The sequence below is a fragment of the Bactrocera oleae genome, chromosome 4 (genome assembly GCF_042242935.1).
Source record: "Bactrocera oleae isolate idBacOlea1 chromosome 4, idBacOlea1, whole genome shotgun sequence".
NCBI classification, from domain to species: domain Eukaryota; kingdom Metazoa; phylum Arthropoda; class Insecta; order Diptera; family Tephritidae; genus Bactrocera; species Bactrocera oleae.
In genome coordinates this window covers 6,327,555-6,344,600 of record NC_091538.1, presented here as the reverse complement: position 1 = coordinate 6,344,600, position 17,046 = coordinate 6,327,555, and the positions used below count along the sequence as shown (strand labels likewise).

General features: G+C 33.2%; 5 protein-coding genes across 5 annotated transcripts; 3 read left to right on the top strand and 2 right to left on the bottom strand.

Annotated features, from left to right (window-relative positions):
- Window positions 1–99: 99 nt before the first annotated feature.
- Window positions 100–3,047, top strand: Cpes (Ceramide phosphoethanolamine synthase). Its single transcript, XM_014246795.3, has 2 exons — window positions 100–241; window positions 1,544–3,047. The coding sequence occupies exon 2, from the start codon at window positions 1,748–1,750 to the stop codon at window positions 2,858–2,860; it is 1,113 nt and encodes a 370-aa protein (XP_014102270.2). The 5' UTR covers window positions 100–241; window positions 1,544–1,747; the 3' UTR covers window positions 2,861–3,047.
- LOC106626897 (probable ATP-dependent RNA helicase DHX35) lies at window positions 102–6,599 on the top strand. Its single transcript, XM_014246794.3, has 6 exons — window positions 102–241; window positions 866–1,086; window positions 3,853–4,029; window positions 4,097–4,679; window positions 4,767–5,096; window positions 5,876–6,599. Exons 1-6 carry the CDS (start codon window positions 202–204, stop codon window positions 6,568–6,570), a joined length of 2,046 nt encoding a protein of 681 aa, XP_014102269.2. The 5' UTR covers window positions 102–201; the 3' UTR covers window positions 6,571–6,599.
- A 1,129-nt stretch (window positions 6,600–7,728) lies between these two features.
- betaTub56D (beta-Tubulin at 56D) lies at window positions 7,729–10,879 on the bottom strand. Its single transcript, XM_014246736.3, has 2 exons — window positions 10,674–10,879; window positions 7,729–9,127 (listed from the first exon to the last, which is right to left on the bottom strand). Exons 1-2 carry the CDS (start codon window positions 10,728–10,730, stop codon window positions 7,841–7,843), a joined length of 1,344 nt encoding a protein of 447 aa, XP_014102211.1. The 5' UTR covers window positions 10,731–10,879; the 3' UTR covers window positions 7,729–7,840.
- Window positions 10,880–12,953: 2,074 nt separating this feature from the next.
- Window positions 12,954–14,380, bottom strand: LOC106626775 (uncharacterized). The gene is made up of 2 exons (XM_014246605.3): window positions 13,763–14,380; window positions 12,954–13,696 (listed from the first exon to the last, which is right to left on the bottom strand). Exons 1-2 carry the CDS (start codon window positions 14,348–14,350, stop codon window positions 13,037–13,039), a joined length of 1,248 nt encoding a protein of 415 aa, XP_014102080.2. The 5' UTR covers window positions 14,351–14,380; the 3' UTR covers window positions 12,954–13,036.
- Window positions 14,381–14,921: 541 nt separating this feature from the next.
- LOC106626900 (WD repeat-containing protein 47) lies at window positions 14,922–16,998 on the top strand. Its single transcript, XM_014246798.3, has 5 exons — window positions 14,922–15,125; window positions 15,465–15,622; window positions 15,674–16,070; window positions 16,245–16,468; window positions 16,532–16,998. The coding sequence occupies exons 1-5, from the start codon at window positions 15,093–15,095 to the stop codon at window positions 16,755–16,757; spliced, it is 1,038 nt and encodes a 345-aa protein (XP_014102273.1). The 5' UTR covers window positions 14,922–15,092; the 3' UTR covers window positions 16,758–16,998.
- Window positions 16,999–17,046: the final 48 nt, after the last annotated feature.

Genomic DNA, 17,046 nt, shown 5'->3' with positions numbered 1-17,046 from the left:
TAACACACCCTGTGGCAACATATTTTTCAATTACTTTCGCTGAGTACGCTGTTGTGTTTCATTAATATGCTGTTGCTCCTCCGAAAATAACAAACCCTAATCTAGTTTATTAATTAAGAGTGAAGTCTCCGTAGTCATAATTGCCAATATTGTTAATAGAGTAAATTGTACACGAAAATTGTCTATAAATACTGGAGTATTATGGTTTCACTACAACTGAAACCGAATTTTCTTGCCCCAGGTTTGTAAAAACGTATATATGCATTAAAAAAGCAAGCAAATAAACAAAATAAAAGTTGCAATACTTTTTGTGGTACTGGCCTAAATAGCTTTCGTTCTTCTATAAATAAAACGTATTTTTTTGCATTTTTGCTTAGTAATATTCGACTAAGTGACGTGCGCTTTAAGAAAGTAGTTGCATTCTTTCCATATTGATTACAAATTATAAACGTAAAGTGTAAACACAATTCTTACGAGCATACCATGTTGACTAGGTGCTAGATGTTGTATACTTTATTTGCGGCGATAACTTACTTTCAGATAAAATATTCAACTAATATACATATGTATGTATACTTATATATATATACCTAATATTAATTGGTGTTAATTGGGATTAAAGGTAAATGTTATCATCTGATAACATATGATGACTACGTTATCATAAGTGAGAATGATACTTTTTAATAGTCATATAGTTCATTTCAAACGGAGTTAGTCAAATTTAAATTTAGTAAAGATATAAATATTGGAGTAAGACATAATAAATTCGAAGTATTTGAATTCAATGTTCTTAGTAAGAGACAGAGTAGAGTAATCTGTCTGTTCGAATTTTACCAACAAATTACTTTCTAATTTTTTCCAGATGTCGATGAAGTAGGGTCAAAAAGGGACGATTATGTTACTACTAATGAAACGGAATCTTGTTTTGTATTCAATGCAAATCATAATTTACCGATAATTGACCAACGAAAGCGACTTCCTATTTATAAATACCGCAGAGATATTTTATATTGTTTGGAAAAAAATCAGGTTTTGATATTAGTTGGCGAAACCGGTAGCGGAAAAAGCACTCAACTTCCACAGGTATTAGAATTTTTTCTCAAATGTTTTTATTCCCTCTCAAGAGTTATTTAATTGTAGGTTGTGAATTTGTACCTTTTTTTTATATAGCTTTATTATAAAAAATGGAGATAGTAATTTTAGAAACATTTTAAATTTTATGTTAGAATATTATTAATTATTGTGGTATCATAGAAACTGAAACAAAGTTTCTAATCATATTAAAAAATGTATATTTAAGGCAAATGAAGAACTTATTTCGAGTTTGTTATCATACTTGGGTTTAGGAAATTATTATCAATTTCGCAATAACCGTTTACTGTTACACATAGGAATACAGTTATTTCTAAGAAAATTAGTATGCTCGTATAATGAAATTTATATTTCCGAAATGCGATAAAATGTAATATGGTTTATTTGCTTGCCGTTTGCGTGACATTATTCAGAAAACTTTATTTACGTTAAGTGATATTCTTTCCAGATTCACATTTCAACCATATTTGCTCGTGCACACAACTATTGTGACATGAACGTTCATTCCCGGTGTTAATTGGAGCAATTCAATAGAAACTAAATTTCCTTAAAAGAATTATAATAAGAGGAAAAAATTTTATAAAATTTTACGCATACAACTCAAGTTTTCACACATACACACAACTACCAAACAAAAATATTTTATTAAGAAATGGTGGGTCCAAGCTCACAAGTGAGTAAAATACTACTATGCCTTCTCTTCGCTTTATTGGCATTTTATATATTTATGGACGTTCAGTTATATTTACGTATACAAAGATATGCAATCGAACGAAATTACCACATAAATAAAACAACTTTACTAGCGAATAATGCATTAGGCGGTGAAGGAACTACAGATTATACAATGATAAAATCGATCAGTTATTATGAGCACCATCATATGTTATCGTGTGACGTAAATCCTTTGTGTCACGTGACGGTGAAAGCTTTACTTCTTGACCATACGAATCATTATCTATTTGCACCGCTTGCTACTATATTTGACAATATCGTTGGGATTTCCCGGAGCTCTTTCATCACAGCAAATATGATATCGTTCTTCCACGTAGGAGTTGCATGCATTGCGGGTAAAATGGTTTCATCGGATAATTTGGGCTATCGCCGTCTGGGTGTGGTACTCTTTCAACTGCGCACCTTCTTAGATGACCTGGACGGTCATGTGGCACGTGCTAAAAAGAATATACACGGAGAACGTTCTGAAGTTGGTACATCCGGTTATTATATTGATGGGCTTTGTGATGGTCTGGGTTGTATTGCCTTACTTTTGGGTATCTTCTTTTACCTGAAAAACAATCCACCACGCCGTGGTTACTCTCAACTACCAATGAGTGAATCAAAACTACCGGAACCCGTTACGAGGCCTAAAGCAAAATCAATGACACCAAAGGTGGTCAAAAAAGTTATATGCTTCACAGGGCAACTGCTTGTTAGCTCAACTGCTTGGAATCGCTATATCGCCGTATACCAAGACATGTTGGAGCGTAACGATGTAACGCCAACACAATTCATACGACAGAATATAACCTTTAAATCGGCGTGGTTTTTATGTGTTGCATGGATGTGGCGAATAGTTAATGTGCATTCCTTGCTGCATCTAGTTTTGCTAAGTATATTTTGCGATAAATTGTGGGACTTCTTAAAGGCTATACAATATGTCGGTTATTTTGTACTGTTAATTGTAATTTGTATCAGTGAAATGCATGTTTTAGAGGCTCATAATTTCATTTTTAATACTGTTTCTGGTAATAATACATCGTTTTGATCCATTCCCTTTTTCTAAATGTCGTGTTTGTACAAAATGTGAATTGTTATTGAATCGAATATATTTTATGTAAAATTTAACACGATATATATTAAAAAAAAAATACCTGCAAAATATGTATACTAAAATAAAGAACAAATTGTGTTGATTTTTAATAAAACGCTAAATAATTTATATATTTGTGTAAGCAAGCATTTTACTTTTCAAGAGTGGTAGGTATTGGTGGATTCAATCGATATTCTTAGGAAGAAAAGTAAAAACAAGGCTTTAAATTTGCCGCAAATTTATCGCCCTACAAAATTAAGATATTTAAATATAAAAAACATCAATAAAAAATATACATGTATATTACATTAAGTAAGTACATATACAGTGTACAACATAAGTGAAGGTACGGTTGGTTAATTTCAATCTTCTTGATAATATTACTAAAAAATAACGGTCATCAAATAAGAAAAATGTGTTTTTGTTTTTATAAGAGAAATAAATAATTAAATAAAGAAATGTTAACAATTAATCGGGGTTATTTTCGTTAGTTTTTAGTAATATTATCAAAAGGAGTAAAATTAACCAACCGTAACTTCACTTTTGCTGTACACGGTATATACTTATGTATGTGTAAGCAAGCAATTTAGTTTTCAAGTGTGGTGAAAAGAGCTGAGTTCAATCGAACTAATATAAATATACAAAGACCTACATTTATTTAGAATACACAAAATTAAAAAGAAAAATGCAGCATTCATAGATATTCGCGAAGGAAGTAAATCCAAACCAATCTCTTAGAATTTATATAAATTTGAGTCTCTGCAACGCCTTTAGATATTTATTTAAATATACACAAGTTAATTATAATTAACTGCTAATTTTTTAAAATTTCAAAAAAAAACTCAAATACAATATTATTTATGTACATTCAGCCTAATGGCCTACATTATTCCTTCGTAGTACTATCTTAATAATTTATTATAAAATAACCGTTATTCTTTTTCAAGTACCTCTATGAACTGGGTTGGCATACAAAGGGCGAAATCGGTTTAACACAACCACGTCGCATATCTGCCATAACTTTAGCAAATCGTGTAGCATTGGAACGAGGTGAAGTTATCGGTAGTACTGTCGGATTTGTGGTAAAATTTTTGGAAAAAACATCCGAAGCTACAGCTATAAAGGTGAGGAGCAACAATTGGTATAAACAAATAACACCAAAAATATCAAAAAATTTATTTATTTTAATAGTATATGACAGAAGGCATTCTATTGCGCGAACTCCTAACAGATCCCTTATTAATGCGTTACAGTGTTATTGTGATTGATGAAGCACATGAACGAAATTTAATAACAGACATTATTATTGGTCTGCTGAAGAAAGTGGTCAACAAGAGACCTACACTAAAATTGGTTATATCGTCAGCCACCATCGATGCTGACACTTTCGCCGATTTCTTCAAAACTAATTCAAGCATAATTTTATCTGTTGAAGGTCGAACACATCCGATTAGCATATTTTATCTAAGCAATCCATGTGCGGATTATGTAAATGAAGCCGTTGAAACTGTATGGAAAATTCATAAGAAGGAAGCGCAGGGTGATATTTTAGTATTTCTCACAGGGCAGGAGGAAGTACTACAAGCTGTGAGTCTAACAAAGGACTATATGAATTTGAAAGACGATAACACATTGCAGCCTATGCCGATGTACGGATCTTTAACACATAAAGAGCAATTAAAAGTATTTTTTGCATCGGAGAAAGGTGTACGTAAAGTTATATATGCAACAAATATTGCTGAGACCTCGATCACTATACCGGGTGTTGTATATGGTAAAATAAAATTTTTATATCACATTTACAAAGAAATTTTTTTATATACCATAAATATATATTTTTTTATAAACTATTTTTTTTCAGTTGTTGACTGTGGGTTTATTAAATTAAAGTGGTTCGATTCAGATAGTGCGACGGACCAGTTGGTCGTAGTGCCCATTAGCAAAGCTACTGCTTTGCAGAGAGCTGGACGTGCCGGACGGACACGCCCCGGAAAGATATATCGGCTATATACGGAGGAAGATTTTGAAAAATTACCCGATCGATTCCCACCAGAAATAAGACGATGTGAATTGAGTGCAATGATATTGAATTTAAAAGCATTAGGAATTAGTAATATTTTAAAATTCAATTTTCCCTCCCCACCGCCGGCCAAAAATGTATTGGCTGCTTTGGAAACACTTCATGCTCTAGGTAAGTACAGCGAATGAGTCTTTTTACATCAATTTCAAATTGTTAAACAGCAGTGTAATCGAATATTTAGCTTTAAATTGAAACACTTACCATTTTTGATGTTCAAAAACTTTGCTGTCCTAAAAGTAATATGCCTTCATTTCTGTACATAATACCCGTCAGTACCGGATAGATCGACTTGCCTGCTTTGAGAGTGACTTGGAAAAACTAAGCATTTGCTTTTCATTTAGTTCCTTGATTTATTAATTTTTAATAATTATTATTAATACTTATAACTTCGTTTAATTTTACACACATTTTTATCGCCCACATTCCACTTCACCCGCCACGCATTTTTTTGTATTTATTGGCAAGCCTTTACACAAAAATTACCGGTCGGACGATGCTTTAATGGCTTCAAAAATCTGTATTCTCACTAATTTATATGTGTGAACTGCTGTTCATGCTCCGTTTCCTATATGCTACTTTTCCTTTGAGCGCTCTCAAATTTGTTGTAACAGCATTTCCTTTTGCCACTGCTGGTAAAGCAGTGACGAATGAAAAGAAAAGTATATGACGCGGAAATAGTGCAGCTACTTGTTGAAAATAGTTTTTGTAATATTTTAATTGAGAATATTTTATATAGTAAACATATGGCAAGTGGTATAATAAATTATTTATGCATATCCGCATACGTTATTATTATAAAGTTAGTAGAGATTTTAACCTCAATTTCCAAATTTTGTAGGTATATTGGTGTTCATAATTAACGAAAACTTTTTTCTTTTCTTTCTTTGCAGAAGCCATTGATAATGATGGTAATCTCACAAAGCCTCTGGGTTATTTCATGGCCGAAATGCCATTACCTCCGATGCTCAGTCGTATGCTTTACATGTCTGGTTCTATGAATTGCTCCGAAGAGATTTTAACTATAATAGCTATGCTTCAAGTGGAGACAGTTTTCGCGCACCCTGCTACCGGTCAAGGTCAGATTAAAGCACGCATTGCTAAACGTAACTTCGAAGTGGCTGAAGGTGATTTAATTACAATGTTAAATGTGTTTACGGCATTTATTGAAAACGATCAGAGCAAACAATTTTGCCGCACATACTATTTGAATTATCGCAATCTCAACTGTGCGTATGAATTGCGGGTGCAGCTTATCAAACTTGCAAAAAAACATCTAAATTTACCGGTCAAATCATGCAATGGAAATGTGGAAATCATTTGCAAATGTATTACATCGGCATTTTTTCTCAATGCAGCCTATTTACATTATACGGGGGTATACAAGCGAATTCAAGGAGGTCTTGACCTACACATACATCCACTTTCTTCATTATACACACTACCGCAACCGCAATATATTATTTTTACTGAATTAGTTCATACAACAAAGCTTTTTATGAGCAACATAACGGTAATTAAGGAAGAATGGTTAGCTGAACTATCATCACATTACTATTGCAAAACATCTATACAAAATAACGTATAAATAAAAAAATGAAAACTATTTTTTTTTAATTGCAACTAAAGAGTTTGAATTCAATTCACCTCACGACGAAGGAATTCACCCCGTGAAATATTAACATTGTTTTTATTTTTAGCAGATGTTTTTAAAAGTTCTCTGCAACCGTATATCCTCTGCAACAATGTTGCAAGAAACATGCTGCCAACTTTCAATTGCTTACAAAATATTAGTGGCATGTTGCCAGACGCAGCGAAAAATGCTGAAATGTATTCTGGCAAGCCCGCCCTGCTTCTGTATGTCTGTATGTATATGTATATACTATATATTATTATTAACGTTTCATCACCACTATGAATAGTGTACCTGAGCAATAGGTGGTAAAAATTCCCATAGTAACTACATAAACAATCCACAAAATGAGTCATTACTCCGTCTACAATTCCTAATTCTGGCAGACCAAAACCATACTTATTTTAAGGGTGGAATGCAAACAGTTAAGAAATTACACATACATTTACAATTTTTTCTGTTTATGAACTCAGCTAAGCGCCTGAAAGCAAGTCTGAAAATATGACTCATACGCAATAAAAAGTTCACACCCACTTAAATAGAAATAGAATATGTATACTTTTAGGCGTTTCTACTGTTGTGAGCAAATTCGAACGTTTTTAAAAAAATTATTGTTTACTACGAAATCAAATAAATATTTATATATTCACACAAAAATGCACATAGTTACGCATATACATATATATGTATACATGCATTTAACATAGTATACTTATGTTTACATATTTATATAGCAGATGCTGTGATCCAACGAACACAAAAAATTAAAAACTTAAGACACTCCTTTTAAACAGTTGCGACCCCTTACTTGGGATAGGTTAGTGTAATATATGTATGTATATACTACACACCTGAGTAAGATATTGTCCGATTACATATGCATACGTATATCTATGTTGCAACGATGGAAAAATTATGCACGCATACATACATATGTTTTTTCTTCGTTTCTCTGGCTTCCGGAGGAATATAGGACCGCCACATGCATGTATAGTGACCCAAATTTTCTCACAATCTATTATACTTACACGGTTCTTTAATTCTCTTATGAACCCAAACTATTTGCTAGCTTATTTATTTTCGAAATCCCTATTTTCCTACAATTAAAACAAATTTATTTGCTATTTTCGAACTTTTGAAGCCAACTGACTTTATTCAATTAAATAAAAATACAATTCGATTCCGCCGTTCCCATCGAATGTTTGAGCATTCATTTTGTGAAAATTTAATTTTCATCGACTTCGGCTTCTTGCTCTTCTTCAAATTCGGCATCTTCGTCAGCGGTTGCTTCTTGATACTGTTGGTATTCGGAGACCAAATCGTTCATGTTACTTTCAGCCTCAGTGAATTCCATCTCGTCCATGCCTTCGCCTGTGTACCAATGCAAGAAAGCTTTCCTACGGAACATAGCAGTGAACTGCTCCGAAATACGCTTGAACAATTCCTGAATTGCTGTCGAGTTACCAATAAATGTAGCCGACATTTTCAAACCTCTTGGTGGAATATCGCAAACGGCAGTCTTAACATTATTGGGGATCCATTCGACGAAGTATGAGCTGTTCTTGTTTTGGATATTCAGCATTTGTTCGTCAACTTCCTTCATTGACATACGCCCACGGAAGATAGCAGCAACAGTGAGATAACGTCCGTGTCGTGGATCGCAGGCAGCCATCATGTTCTTGGCATCGAACATTTGTTGTGTAAGTTCTGGCACGGTGAGAGCACGGTACTGTTGAGATCCTCGTGATGTCAAAGGAGCAAAGCCAGGCATAAAGAAATGCAATCGAGGGAAAGGAACCATATTCACTGCTAGTTTGCGTAAATCAGCGTTCAGTTGACCGGGGAATCGAAGGCAGGTGGTTACACCGGACATTGTCAATGAGACCAAATGGTTCAAATCGCCATATGTTGGGGTGGTCAATTTAAGTGTGCGGAAGCAAATGTCATATAAAGCTTCGTTATCGATACAATAGGTTTCATCTGTATTTTCAACCAGTTGATGCACGGAGAGGGTCGCGTTGTAAGGTTCAACAACTGTGTCTGATACTTTAGGTGAGGGTACAACTGAGTATGTGTTCATTATTCTGTCGGGGTATTCTTCACGGATTTTCGAGATGAGTAAGGTTCCCATACCAGAACCGGTGCCACCACCCAAGGAATGTGTCAGTTGGAATCCTTGTAGGCAGTCGCAGGATTCAGCCTCTTTGCGGACAACATCGAGCACAGAATCGACCAATTCAGCACCTTCTGTGTAATGGCCCTTCGCCCAATTGTTACCGGCTCCAGATTGTCCGAAGACGAAGTTATCTGGACGGAAGATTTGTCCGAAAGGTCCTGAACGCACTGAATCCATAGTGCCAGGTTCCAAATCGACAAGGACTGCGCGTGGCACATATTTTCCACCCGACGCCTCATTATAATATACGTTGATGCGTTCTAATTGCAAATCACTATCACCATGATAGGCACCAGTAGCATCAATTCCATGTTCGTCCGAAATGATTTCCCAGAACTAAAATCAAATTAAAAATATATATATATCATGTTAATTTACATATTTGCAGAATAAATAACATAATTTCCTAATTATAGCTTCAAACTCGATATATAGCATACTAAATAACTCTCTCATCTGTCTTGATTTGACATATATACATATGTATATGTACGTATATATTGTACTCGCTGCTACGTTTGCATGTATAAGCTTATTGATTTGTATAAAAATATGCATGTAGGTTTGGTATATACGTACATAATAACACAAATTATTTTACTATTACCATTTATCGCTTACTTTTATACATATAGCAGTAGAACTTGTTTACCCACAACCATGTTTAGCATTTTTTAAGTGATGAAGTCATCACGAATCAAAAGCCAAGGCGATACGTGGGCAAAATCTTCATACTACTGTTCGCTGTGTTTTATGCACACAAATGCGTACCGTACATATGTGCCCACCTATGCTATGTTGTATGTATGTATATATATACAGTTTCATATAAGGTATAAATTGGATGCGGCAAAACACTTACGTCACCAAATCTTAACTTAAAGTATGAAAACTAAAACTGTTTTCAAGCTTACGTCATTTTAAAGACAAATTTCAAGGTGTGGGAGGTTAAATAGTTTTCACCATAAACAATTATGTGGGTGTTCTAATTATTCAGTTCGACTCGCCTTTCGTTTGTTAAGCGACAGCTGTTACTTCAGTCATATCGCACAAGAAAAATAAACAATCAACCTTTATAATTATCTCTTAAATGTATACATAAATACAAAAGCTTTTATGTACATCGAAGAAAACCTAATTTCTCCAACTAGTTTTTCTCTATAGAGTACATACAAACTTTATGTGATTCATACCGGCGAAAATTGTATATACACATTTTTACCTTTGCATGTATATGTACATATACACGTATAACAGCTAACGCGAACTCTGCGTTCTAACCTCTCTAACTACTTATATACTCGTATATACAAAACTTGCACAAAATGTCGACGTCATTTTAATGACCACGAACTCATTCGATGAAAATGTGAACTAGCTTCGAAAAAAGTGTGAATATCACATTTTCTTTACTATTTCGAATAGTATCTAAAGGAATTCGAGCTATGAAACTTTCATTTCACATCTCATTTATCCAAATGTGCTGGTAGTTTCGCGAAACGCCGGATATAAATATGTACATAACATAAGCGACAGCTATTGGTAGCGGCATCAGTCTTCAGCAAAATTCAAAATTTTCTCAGCAAAACTGTACATTGTGCTCGACAAATGAACACCTGGCCGGTTTGTTTAAGATCTACATTAAAATTTATTTACAATCCTTTTTCATATCGTATATAAAGATGTATCTACACCAAAAATATCCAATTAACTATATGACCCAGAAAATATTGATTTTTTTGATTTCGCTACTTGTTTAGTATTTACATATATTTGTGCACTGCTACGTGTAATCGATCCAATTTGTTCAAATTTATTGTAATTATTTAACTTAGTTGCTTTTAATTTAAAATCGATTATTTACACTTATTTATTAACTTACCTTAGCTCCAATTTGGTTACCGCACTGACCAGCTTGAATGTGAACGATTTCTCTCATTTTGTTCAATAAAATTTAATACACTTTCAACTTAAATACAAATATAACTTTCGCAAATTCCCAACGCTCTTGATTGAACAACTGATTACTGCAAGCTATGGTTACTTTCTAAAAACAGCTAGCGCTTCAACCGCCCTTTTTACCTAGTAGACAACGCCCAATACGTCTTGCGTTGGCCGACGCTAACACACAGAGTTGCCAAAATCTTCATTTCATAAATATTAAATCAGCGACAAAACGTTAAATAATGTGCGTAATATTAAATGCGCACTTTTTCTACCACATCACGGATGTATTTTTATTAAATGGATATGCTAGATTGCTTACATGTAATACTTTATATTCCGATTAGTTTTCATTTTCCGCAAAACCTATCAAATTAAATAATTTTTTACCAAATAATTAGTTGCAATCTTTCAACTAAACTTTATCATATTTTAAATATATACAAAAACTATAAATCTTAAGGAAATTTTACTTGGTGTGAATTTCCTCTAATTTGGTTTTTTTAATTTTGTACATAATTTGAATTGTGTGACTAACTAATCAAACAATTATATACATAACTACTACAGATTATGTTTTTTTTGGTTTTAGTAACACCACAAGTTTGTTGTTGGCAACATTAAAGTGATATTTTAATAACATAATATTGCTTGGCAACTAAGTAATTGCGTATTTCACTCATAGATGGCTTCAGTTGAATTTTTAGGTTTGCTGGCGTAGTCCAAATGTAAAACACATTTTATTATTTGATAGTTGGCAATTCAGCTGTCAATCAGTAAAAAAACGTTTTTTGATCGGTTGCATAGTTTCCGTTTGACGTTCGTTGAAAAATGGAAGGTCGAAAGGAACATCTTCGTCATATTTTGCTTTTTTATTTTCGCAAAAGGAAAAACGCATCGCAAGCTCACAAAAAGTTATGTGCTGTTTATGGCGACGAAGCCATAAAAGAACGGCAGTGTCAAAATTGGTTTGCCAAATTTCGATCTGGTGATTTTTCACTTCAAGATGAAAAACGCTCTGGTCGTCCAGTTGAAGTTGATGACGACCTAATCAAAGCAATAATCGATTCGGATCGTCACAGTACAACACGTGAGATTGCAGAGAAGCTTCAGGTATCACATACATGCATTTAAAATCACTTAAAACAACTTGGCTATGTTCAAAACCTCGATACATGGGTTCCTCACGAACTATAAGAAACGCAACGGATTAACAGCTGCGATTTGTTAAAGAAACGTAATGAAAATTATCCATTAAAACGAATGATAACTGGCGATGAAAAATAGGTTGTTTACAACAAAATCGAGCGGAAAAGATCGTGGAGCAGGCCAACAGCTCAAACAACATCAAAAGAAGGTTTTTTTTTATCAGTTTGGTGGGATTATAAAGGAATTGTTTACTTTGAACTCTTAGCACCCAACCGAACGATCAATTCCATTGTCTACATTGAACAACTAACGAAATTATACAATGCAGTTGAAGAAAAGCGGCCCGAATTGATAAATCGAAAAGGTGTTGTATTCCATCATGACAATGCAAGGCCCACACATCTTTGGTCACTCGACAAAAATTATTAGAGCTTGGTTGGGATGTTTTGTCACATCCACCATATAGTCCTGACCTTGCATCATCGGATTACATTTGTTTCGATCTTTACAAAACTCCTTGAATGGTAAAAATTTCAATAATGATGATGATGTCAAATCGTACCTGATTCAGTTTTTTGCTAATGAAAACCAAAAGTTTTATGGACGTGGGATTATGATGCTGCCTGAAAGATGGCAAAAGGTCATTGATCAAAATGGGCAATACATTACAAAATAATGTTATTTAGTTAGTTCCATGAAAAAATTGTCTTCGATTTCTTAAAAAAATCCGCAATTACTTAGTTGCCAACCCAAGTTAAACAGCAAGTTGAACGCAAACAATGATTAATAATTGAATAATGAAACAATATAATTTGAAGTTAGTTAAAATTATTAGTATGGTTTTTATATAAGTACACATCCACTTATCGGTGCTACTGCTTTTAAGTGCTACCAAATTAGTAAATAAAAAAAGAACCCAGTAGAACACAAATTTATACATGAATCCATCGATGATTCAGAATTATTGTTCCCCTCTAAATTTTTTATTATATATAAGGTAGGCATTGTAGAACCATGTTTTAGTAATTGTTTATACATATATAGAAAGTTTAATTAAAATTCAAAAATATTTTCAGATTTTTTTTTTAAATTTTTTAATACGTATATAATTTACAGTTCACACAGTGAATTACAAAACATTAATTATGTTCATTAGTTTTTTCTAGTTATTTCTGGTGGAACATAATTGTCATCAACTACTTTAGGCTTCTTTTTCTTTCCAAACCATCTCTTTGGATAACTTTTGTTCTTCTTATTAAATATCTCTAGATCGATTAATTCTTCATTTTCAAAATACCAAAGCTTTTGTCTCTTTTGATTTACATCAGCTAGTATCTGTTCAATATTCTCTTTTCGTTGACTAGGCGGTATAATATTAATTTTCTTGCTCTTTTCTAGAGTATCTTGTTCTTTCCATATCTCATATTTCGCTTTTTGCTGTTCAATAAGCTTGACTTCATCTTTTTTACCAGCTTCTTCTAAAAATACTGACAACAAAGTATCTAAATTTTTAGTATCAACAGCTTCTTCCAAACGTCGATTTAAGCCATTTGTTAAGTTGTCATCAACACCTTCCTTATTCTTTAGCAATGTTTGGACGAGTTCTAACGTTTGTTTGCAGAAGTTAATTTCCTTATTATTTATAAGTGAAGTTGCTAATTTATGTCTGTTGTCCAATAAAACGCCTAATAATTTTATGTTTTCTGTAAGTTCGTTTGGGTATAATTCTGATATTCTACAAATCGCTTTCCCGATTTCTCCTGCCAGCTGATTCGTACCTTCGTTTCGAATGAACTTTACACGTACTTTTTTCTAAAATCATTTAATAATTGTATATTAATGTCACTACATAGATGGTATTTATTATTTTTTACTTACCTCATCAGATTTTTTCCCCAATTTCTTTTCTTTAACAACTGGTGGAATGATTTGCTCAATATTTAGTTTCAAGTATTCAAAAATAGATTTCAAAATTAAGCCCGCTACTAGTTTATTGTCTAAGGAATCCTGTTTAAATATTTCCAAACTGACCTCAGTAGCACCAATAAAATTATTCTCTTTCAAAAGCTGATTTAAAATGTAGCAACCTATGAAGTTGTCAATGAATATACCACTTTGCAGACGATTCTTAATGATAGGTAATAATTCATCCACATTCTCATGATCAAGGAAATTCCTGAATATAGCATAATTTGTTGCGTCGAACTGTGCAGCTTTACCTGGTGCTGTACGCAATTTTAACAAAGATTCACTGAATTCGTTGTCCCTGTTATCATGTGCAATACCATTCACTATGTCAGCCAATATGACACCTTGCGCCGAATAGCCTTTCGTCCGAACATTGTTTGTTTCTAAAGCATGCACATTAAAGTCATTTAACGTATTTTTGTATTCATGGGATAAATAATTTCTGCAGATTTGAAAACCATAATTATATTGTGTGCGAGGTATTTTTAACCTATACATCTTGTATTACAGAAATAGGAAATACTGATTATACAATAAGAAATGAAAAACAACACAGAGTGTGCCACAGTGTTCATGCTTACTTTTAGAAACATTTAACCTTTAAATAAACCAATAATGTTTTACTGTATCGTTAAATTAATTTTTCTCAATTAAGCTTATTAAATGTTTAAAGTTATCAATTATTTTATGAAATGAAAGAACCTTAGTATAATGATTTCTGATTAGGTGCCTAAGAGAGTAAGCGTTTGAATACGCTTTTCGATAAATAAAATAAATTACTTTGTTAGAATATACGTGTTTATCAACAAATTCCTATTTATGTTGTTTTTTATTTGTTTATATATTTTAGCAATGTATTATATCTAATTGCAGCAACTGAAAAAATATGTTTTCTATTACGATTTCGAATATCTCATTATTTACAAATAAAAACAATTCATTTCATAAATAATAAAACCACATAACGAGCAGCGCTTAACCAAACATAAATTGACCTTTAGTTACTAACTAGCGGCTTATTTACAGAGTGTGCTAAGTTACAATTTACAGTCAGGTGAAAGATACTTTCTCATACAACAACAGCAGAGCATGGTTCAACTGCCACAAAGTTTCTCCAATCTAGATTTGACTTGGGTAATACACTTTTAGTTTAGTACGTCATAATCGAAGTTTAGGAGTGAAATCAAATTGTGTCAGCAATAAATAGGTTTTTTTAGTGAATTATATTTAATTCTTGCAAATGATTTCGGGAAAAACGAAAACAGTTAACGAAGTGAGTATTCATTTGGATTTTAGAAAAAAATCTGCAATTGCTAACTGCATTCTAAAGTAGATAGCTTTGCTGTAAATTTCTAGCATTGCATCTAATATACACTCTAGGTCTATTAATATGCGTTAGTGTGCATGAAAATAATATACATATATGAATACACTCTTGTGTTCTTTATTGTATATGTGCTTACAAAAACAAAGTGAATAATGTTTATGTACAGAATTTACTGCTATTTTGAGAAAGTTAATTCAGTTGTAGTAATTGGTATTAACAATGAAGTTTTTAAACTAATTTGAAACTGATCACATGAATATGCATCTACATATTTATTAAATGCAGATCGAACCAAAACGACCAAGATTTTTACCTGTCACCACATTAACAGATGTCCAGGCTGTTCGCTGCGCCGAGTTTCATCCGAATGGAAAGTTATATGTTGTCGGTTCAAATTCGAAAACATTTCGAATTTGCAAATATCCGCAATTGACTGAATTAAAGTGAGTAATTAGTACAGATATAGATATATAAATTTAAACTTCTCGTTACAGAAAGTTTCATGAAGTTCAACAACCTACTGTTTTATTTAAACGCACAAAACATCATAAAGGCTCAATTTATTGTACAGCATGGTCCGCGGATGGCATATTAATAGCGACAGGTTCAAATGATAAGACCGTTAAACTCATGCATTTCAATAACGATGAAACACAACTAGAAGGGCGTGAAATCGACTTAACTATGCATGATGGCACCGTTCGGGACTTATGTTTCGTGGAAGATACCATAAATAAATCGCGACTGCTTATAAGTGGTGGAGCTGGCAATTGTAAAATTTATGTTACCGATTGTACAACCGCGACACCCTACCAGACACTCGGTGGTCACAGTGGACATATTTTATCATTATACAATTGGGGTGGTGTTATGTTTGTATCGGGATCCCAGGTATTTGTTTCACACACAACTGTTATATAAGTAGATATGTTTTATTCGAAAATACTATTAGCTTTTGCACATACAGTGGTGTCCAAAACAAAAGTAGCATTTTGCTTAGAAAAATGTTGGAAATGATTTAACATATAAAAATGTTTACTAAATGAGATGTTTCAATTTTTTTAGGATAAAACAGTTCGGTTTTGGGACTTGCGATCTAACGAATGTGTGAACACAGTCGCTCCAATGACACTGCAGGGGTCAACATTTGGTTCACCTGTCGCTTCAGTATGTGTTGATCCTTCTGGTCGTTTATTAGTCTCTGGACATGAGGATAGCGCATGTGTGCTTTTTGACATACGCGGAAACAGACCCATACAATGTTTCCAGCCACATACTGCAGACATAAGGTGGGTCATGAGAGCGTATCACTCCGCAGGGTTTATTAATCATTTACTTACTATTTGTTATAGGTCTATACGTTTTTCCCCTTCGGCCTACTATTTGCTCACATGTGGATATGATAACAACATTGTCCTTACTGATTTGCAAGGCGATTTAACTCTACCCCTACCATCTGTGTTAGTCGCGCAACACAGCGACAAAGCTATATCAGCACGTTGGCATCCGACTGATTTTTCCTTCCTTTCGACATCAGCTGATAAGACATCAACACTATGGGCATTGCCGCCGTTTTAAAAATTTTGTTTGAACAATGTACCTACCTACCCTATCATCTTTTCCAGTGATCTTAACCTACATAAAATACTCAATAATTTATAACCATTCTAACGTCTACGAAATTATTATTTGCTGTTTTATATTATTTATTATTAAAATAAACCGTATACTTAAATAAATATACGTAGATACATGTATAAACATGTAATGTTTCGCATAATCTTGCCACAAAATTATACATGTATTTTGTCGACTAAAACTAATTTGTTATTAATTTTACTGCTATTGTTTAGCCAGACTTATTTGC

Coding starts and splice junctions, on each gene's coding strand:
- LOC106626897 (XM_014246794.3), top strand. CDS start 202: ATGGTTTCACTACAACTGAAACCGAATTTTCTTGCCCCAG. Junction 4,680..4,766: donor TATACCGGGTGTTGTATATG/GTAAAATAAAAT, acceptor ATTTTTTTTCAG/TTGTTGACTGTGGGTTTATT. Junction 5,097..5,875: donor GGAAACACTTCATGCTCTAG/GTAAGTACAGCG, acceptor CTTTCTTTGCAG/AAGCCATTGATAATGATGGT.
- LOC106626775 (XM_014246605.3), bottom strand. CDS start 14,350: ATGTATAGGTTAAAAATACCTCGCACACAATATAATTATGGTTTTCAA. Junction 13,697..13,762: donor TGGGGAAAAAATCTGATGAG/GTAAGTAAAAAA, acceptor AAATGATTTTAG/AAAAAAGTACGTGTAAAGTT.
- Cpes (XM_014246795.3), top strand. CDS start 1,748: ATGGTGGGTCCAAGCTCACAAGTGAGTAAAATACTACTATGCCTTCTC.
- betaTub56D (XM_014246736.3), bottom strand. CDS start 10,730: ATGAGAGAAATCGTTCACATTCAAGCTGGTCAGTGCGGTAACCAAATT. Junction 9,128..10,673: donor GTAACCAAATTGGAGCTAAG/GTAAGTTAATAA, acceptor ATTTGATTTTAG/TTCTGGGAAATCATTTCGGA.
- LOC106626900 (XM_014246798.3), top strand. CDS start 15,093: ATGATTTCGGGAAAAACGAAAACAGTTAACGAA. Junction 15,126..15,464: donor AAACGAAAACAGTTAACGAA/GTGAGTATTCAT, acceptor TATTAAATGCAG/ATCGAACCAAAACGACCAAG. Junction 16,469..16,531: donor CCACATACTGCAGACATAAG/GTGGGTCATGAG, acceptor TATTTGTTATAG/GTCTATACGTTTTTCCCCTT.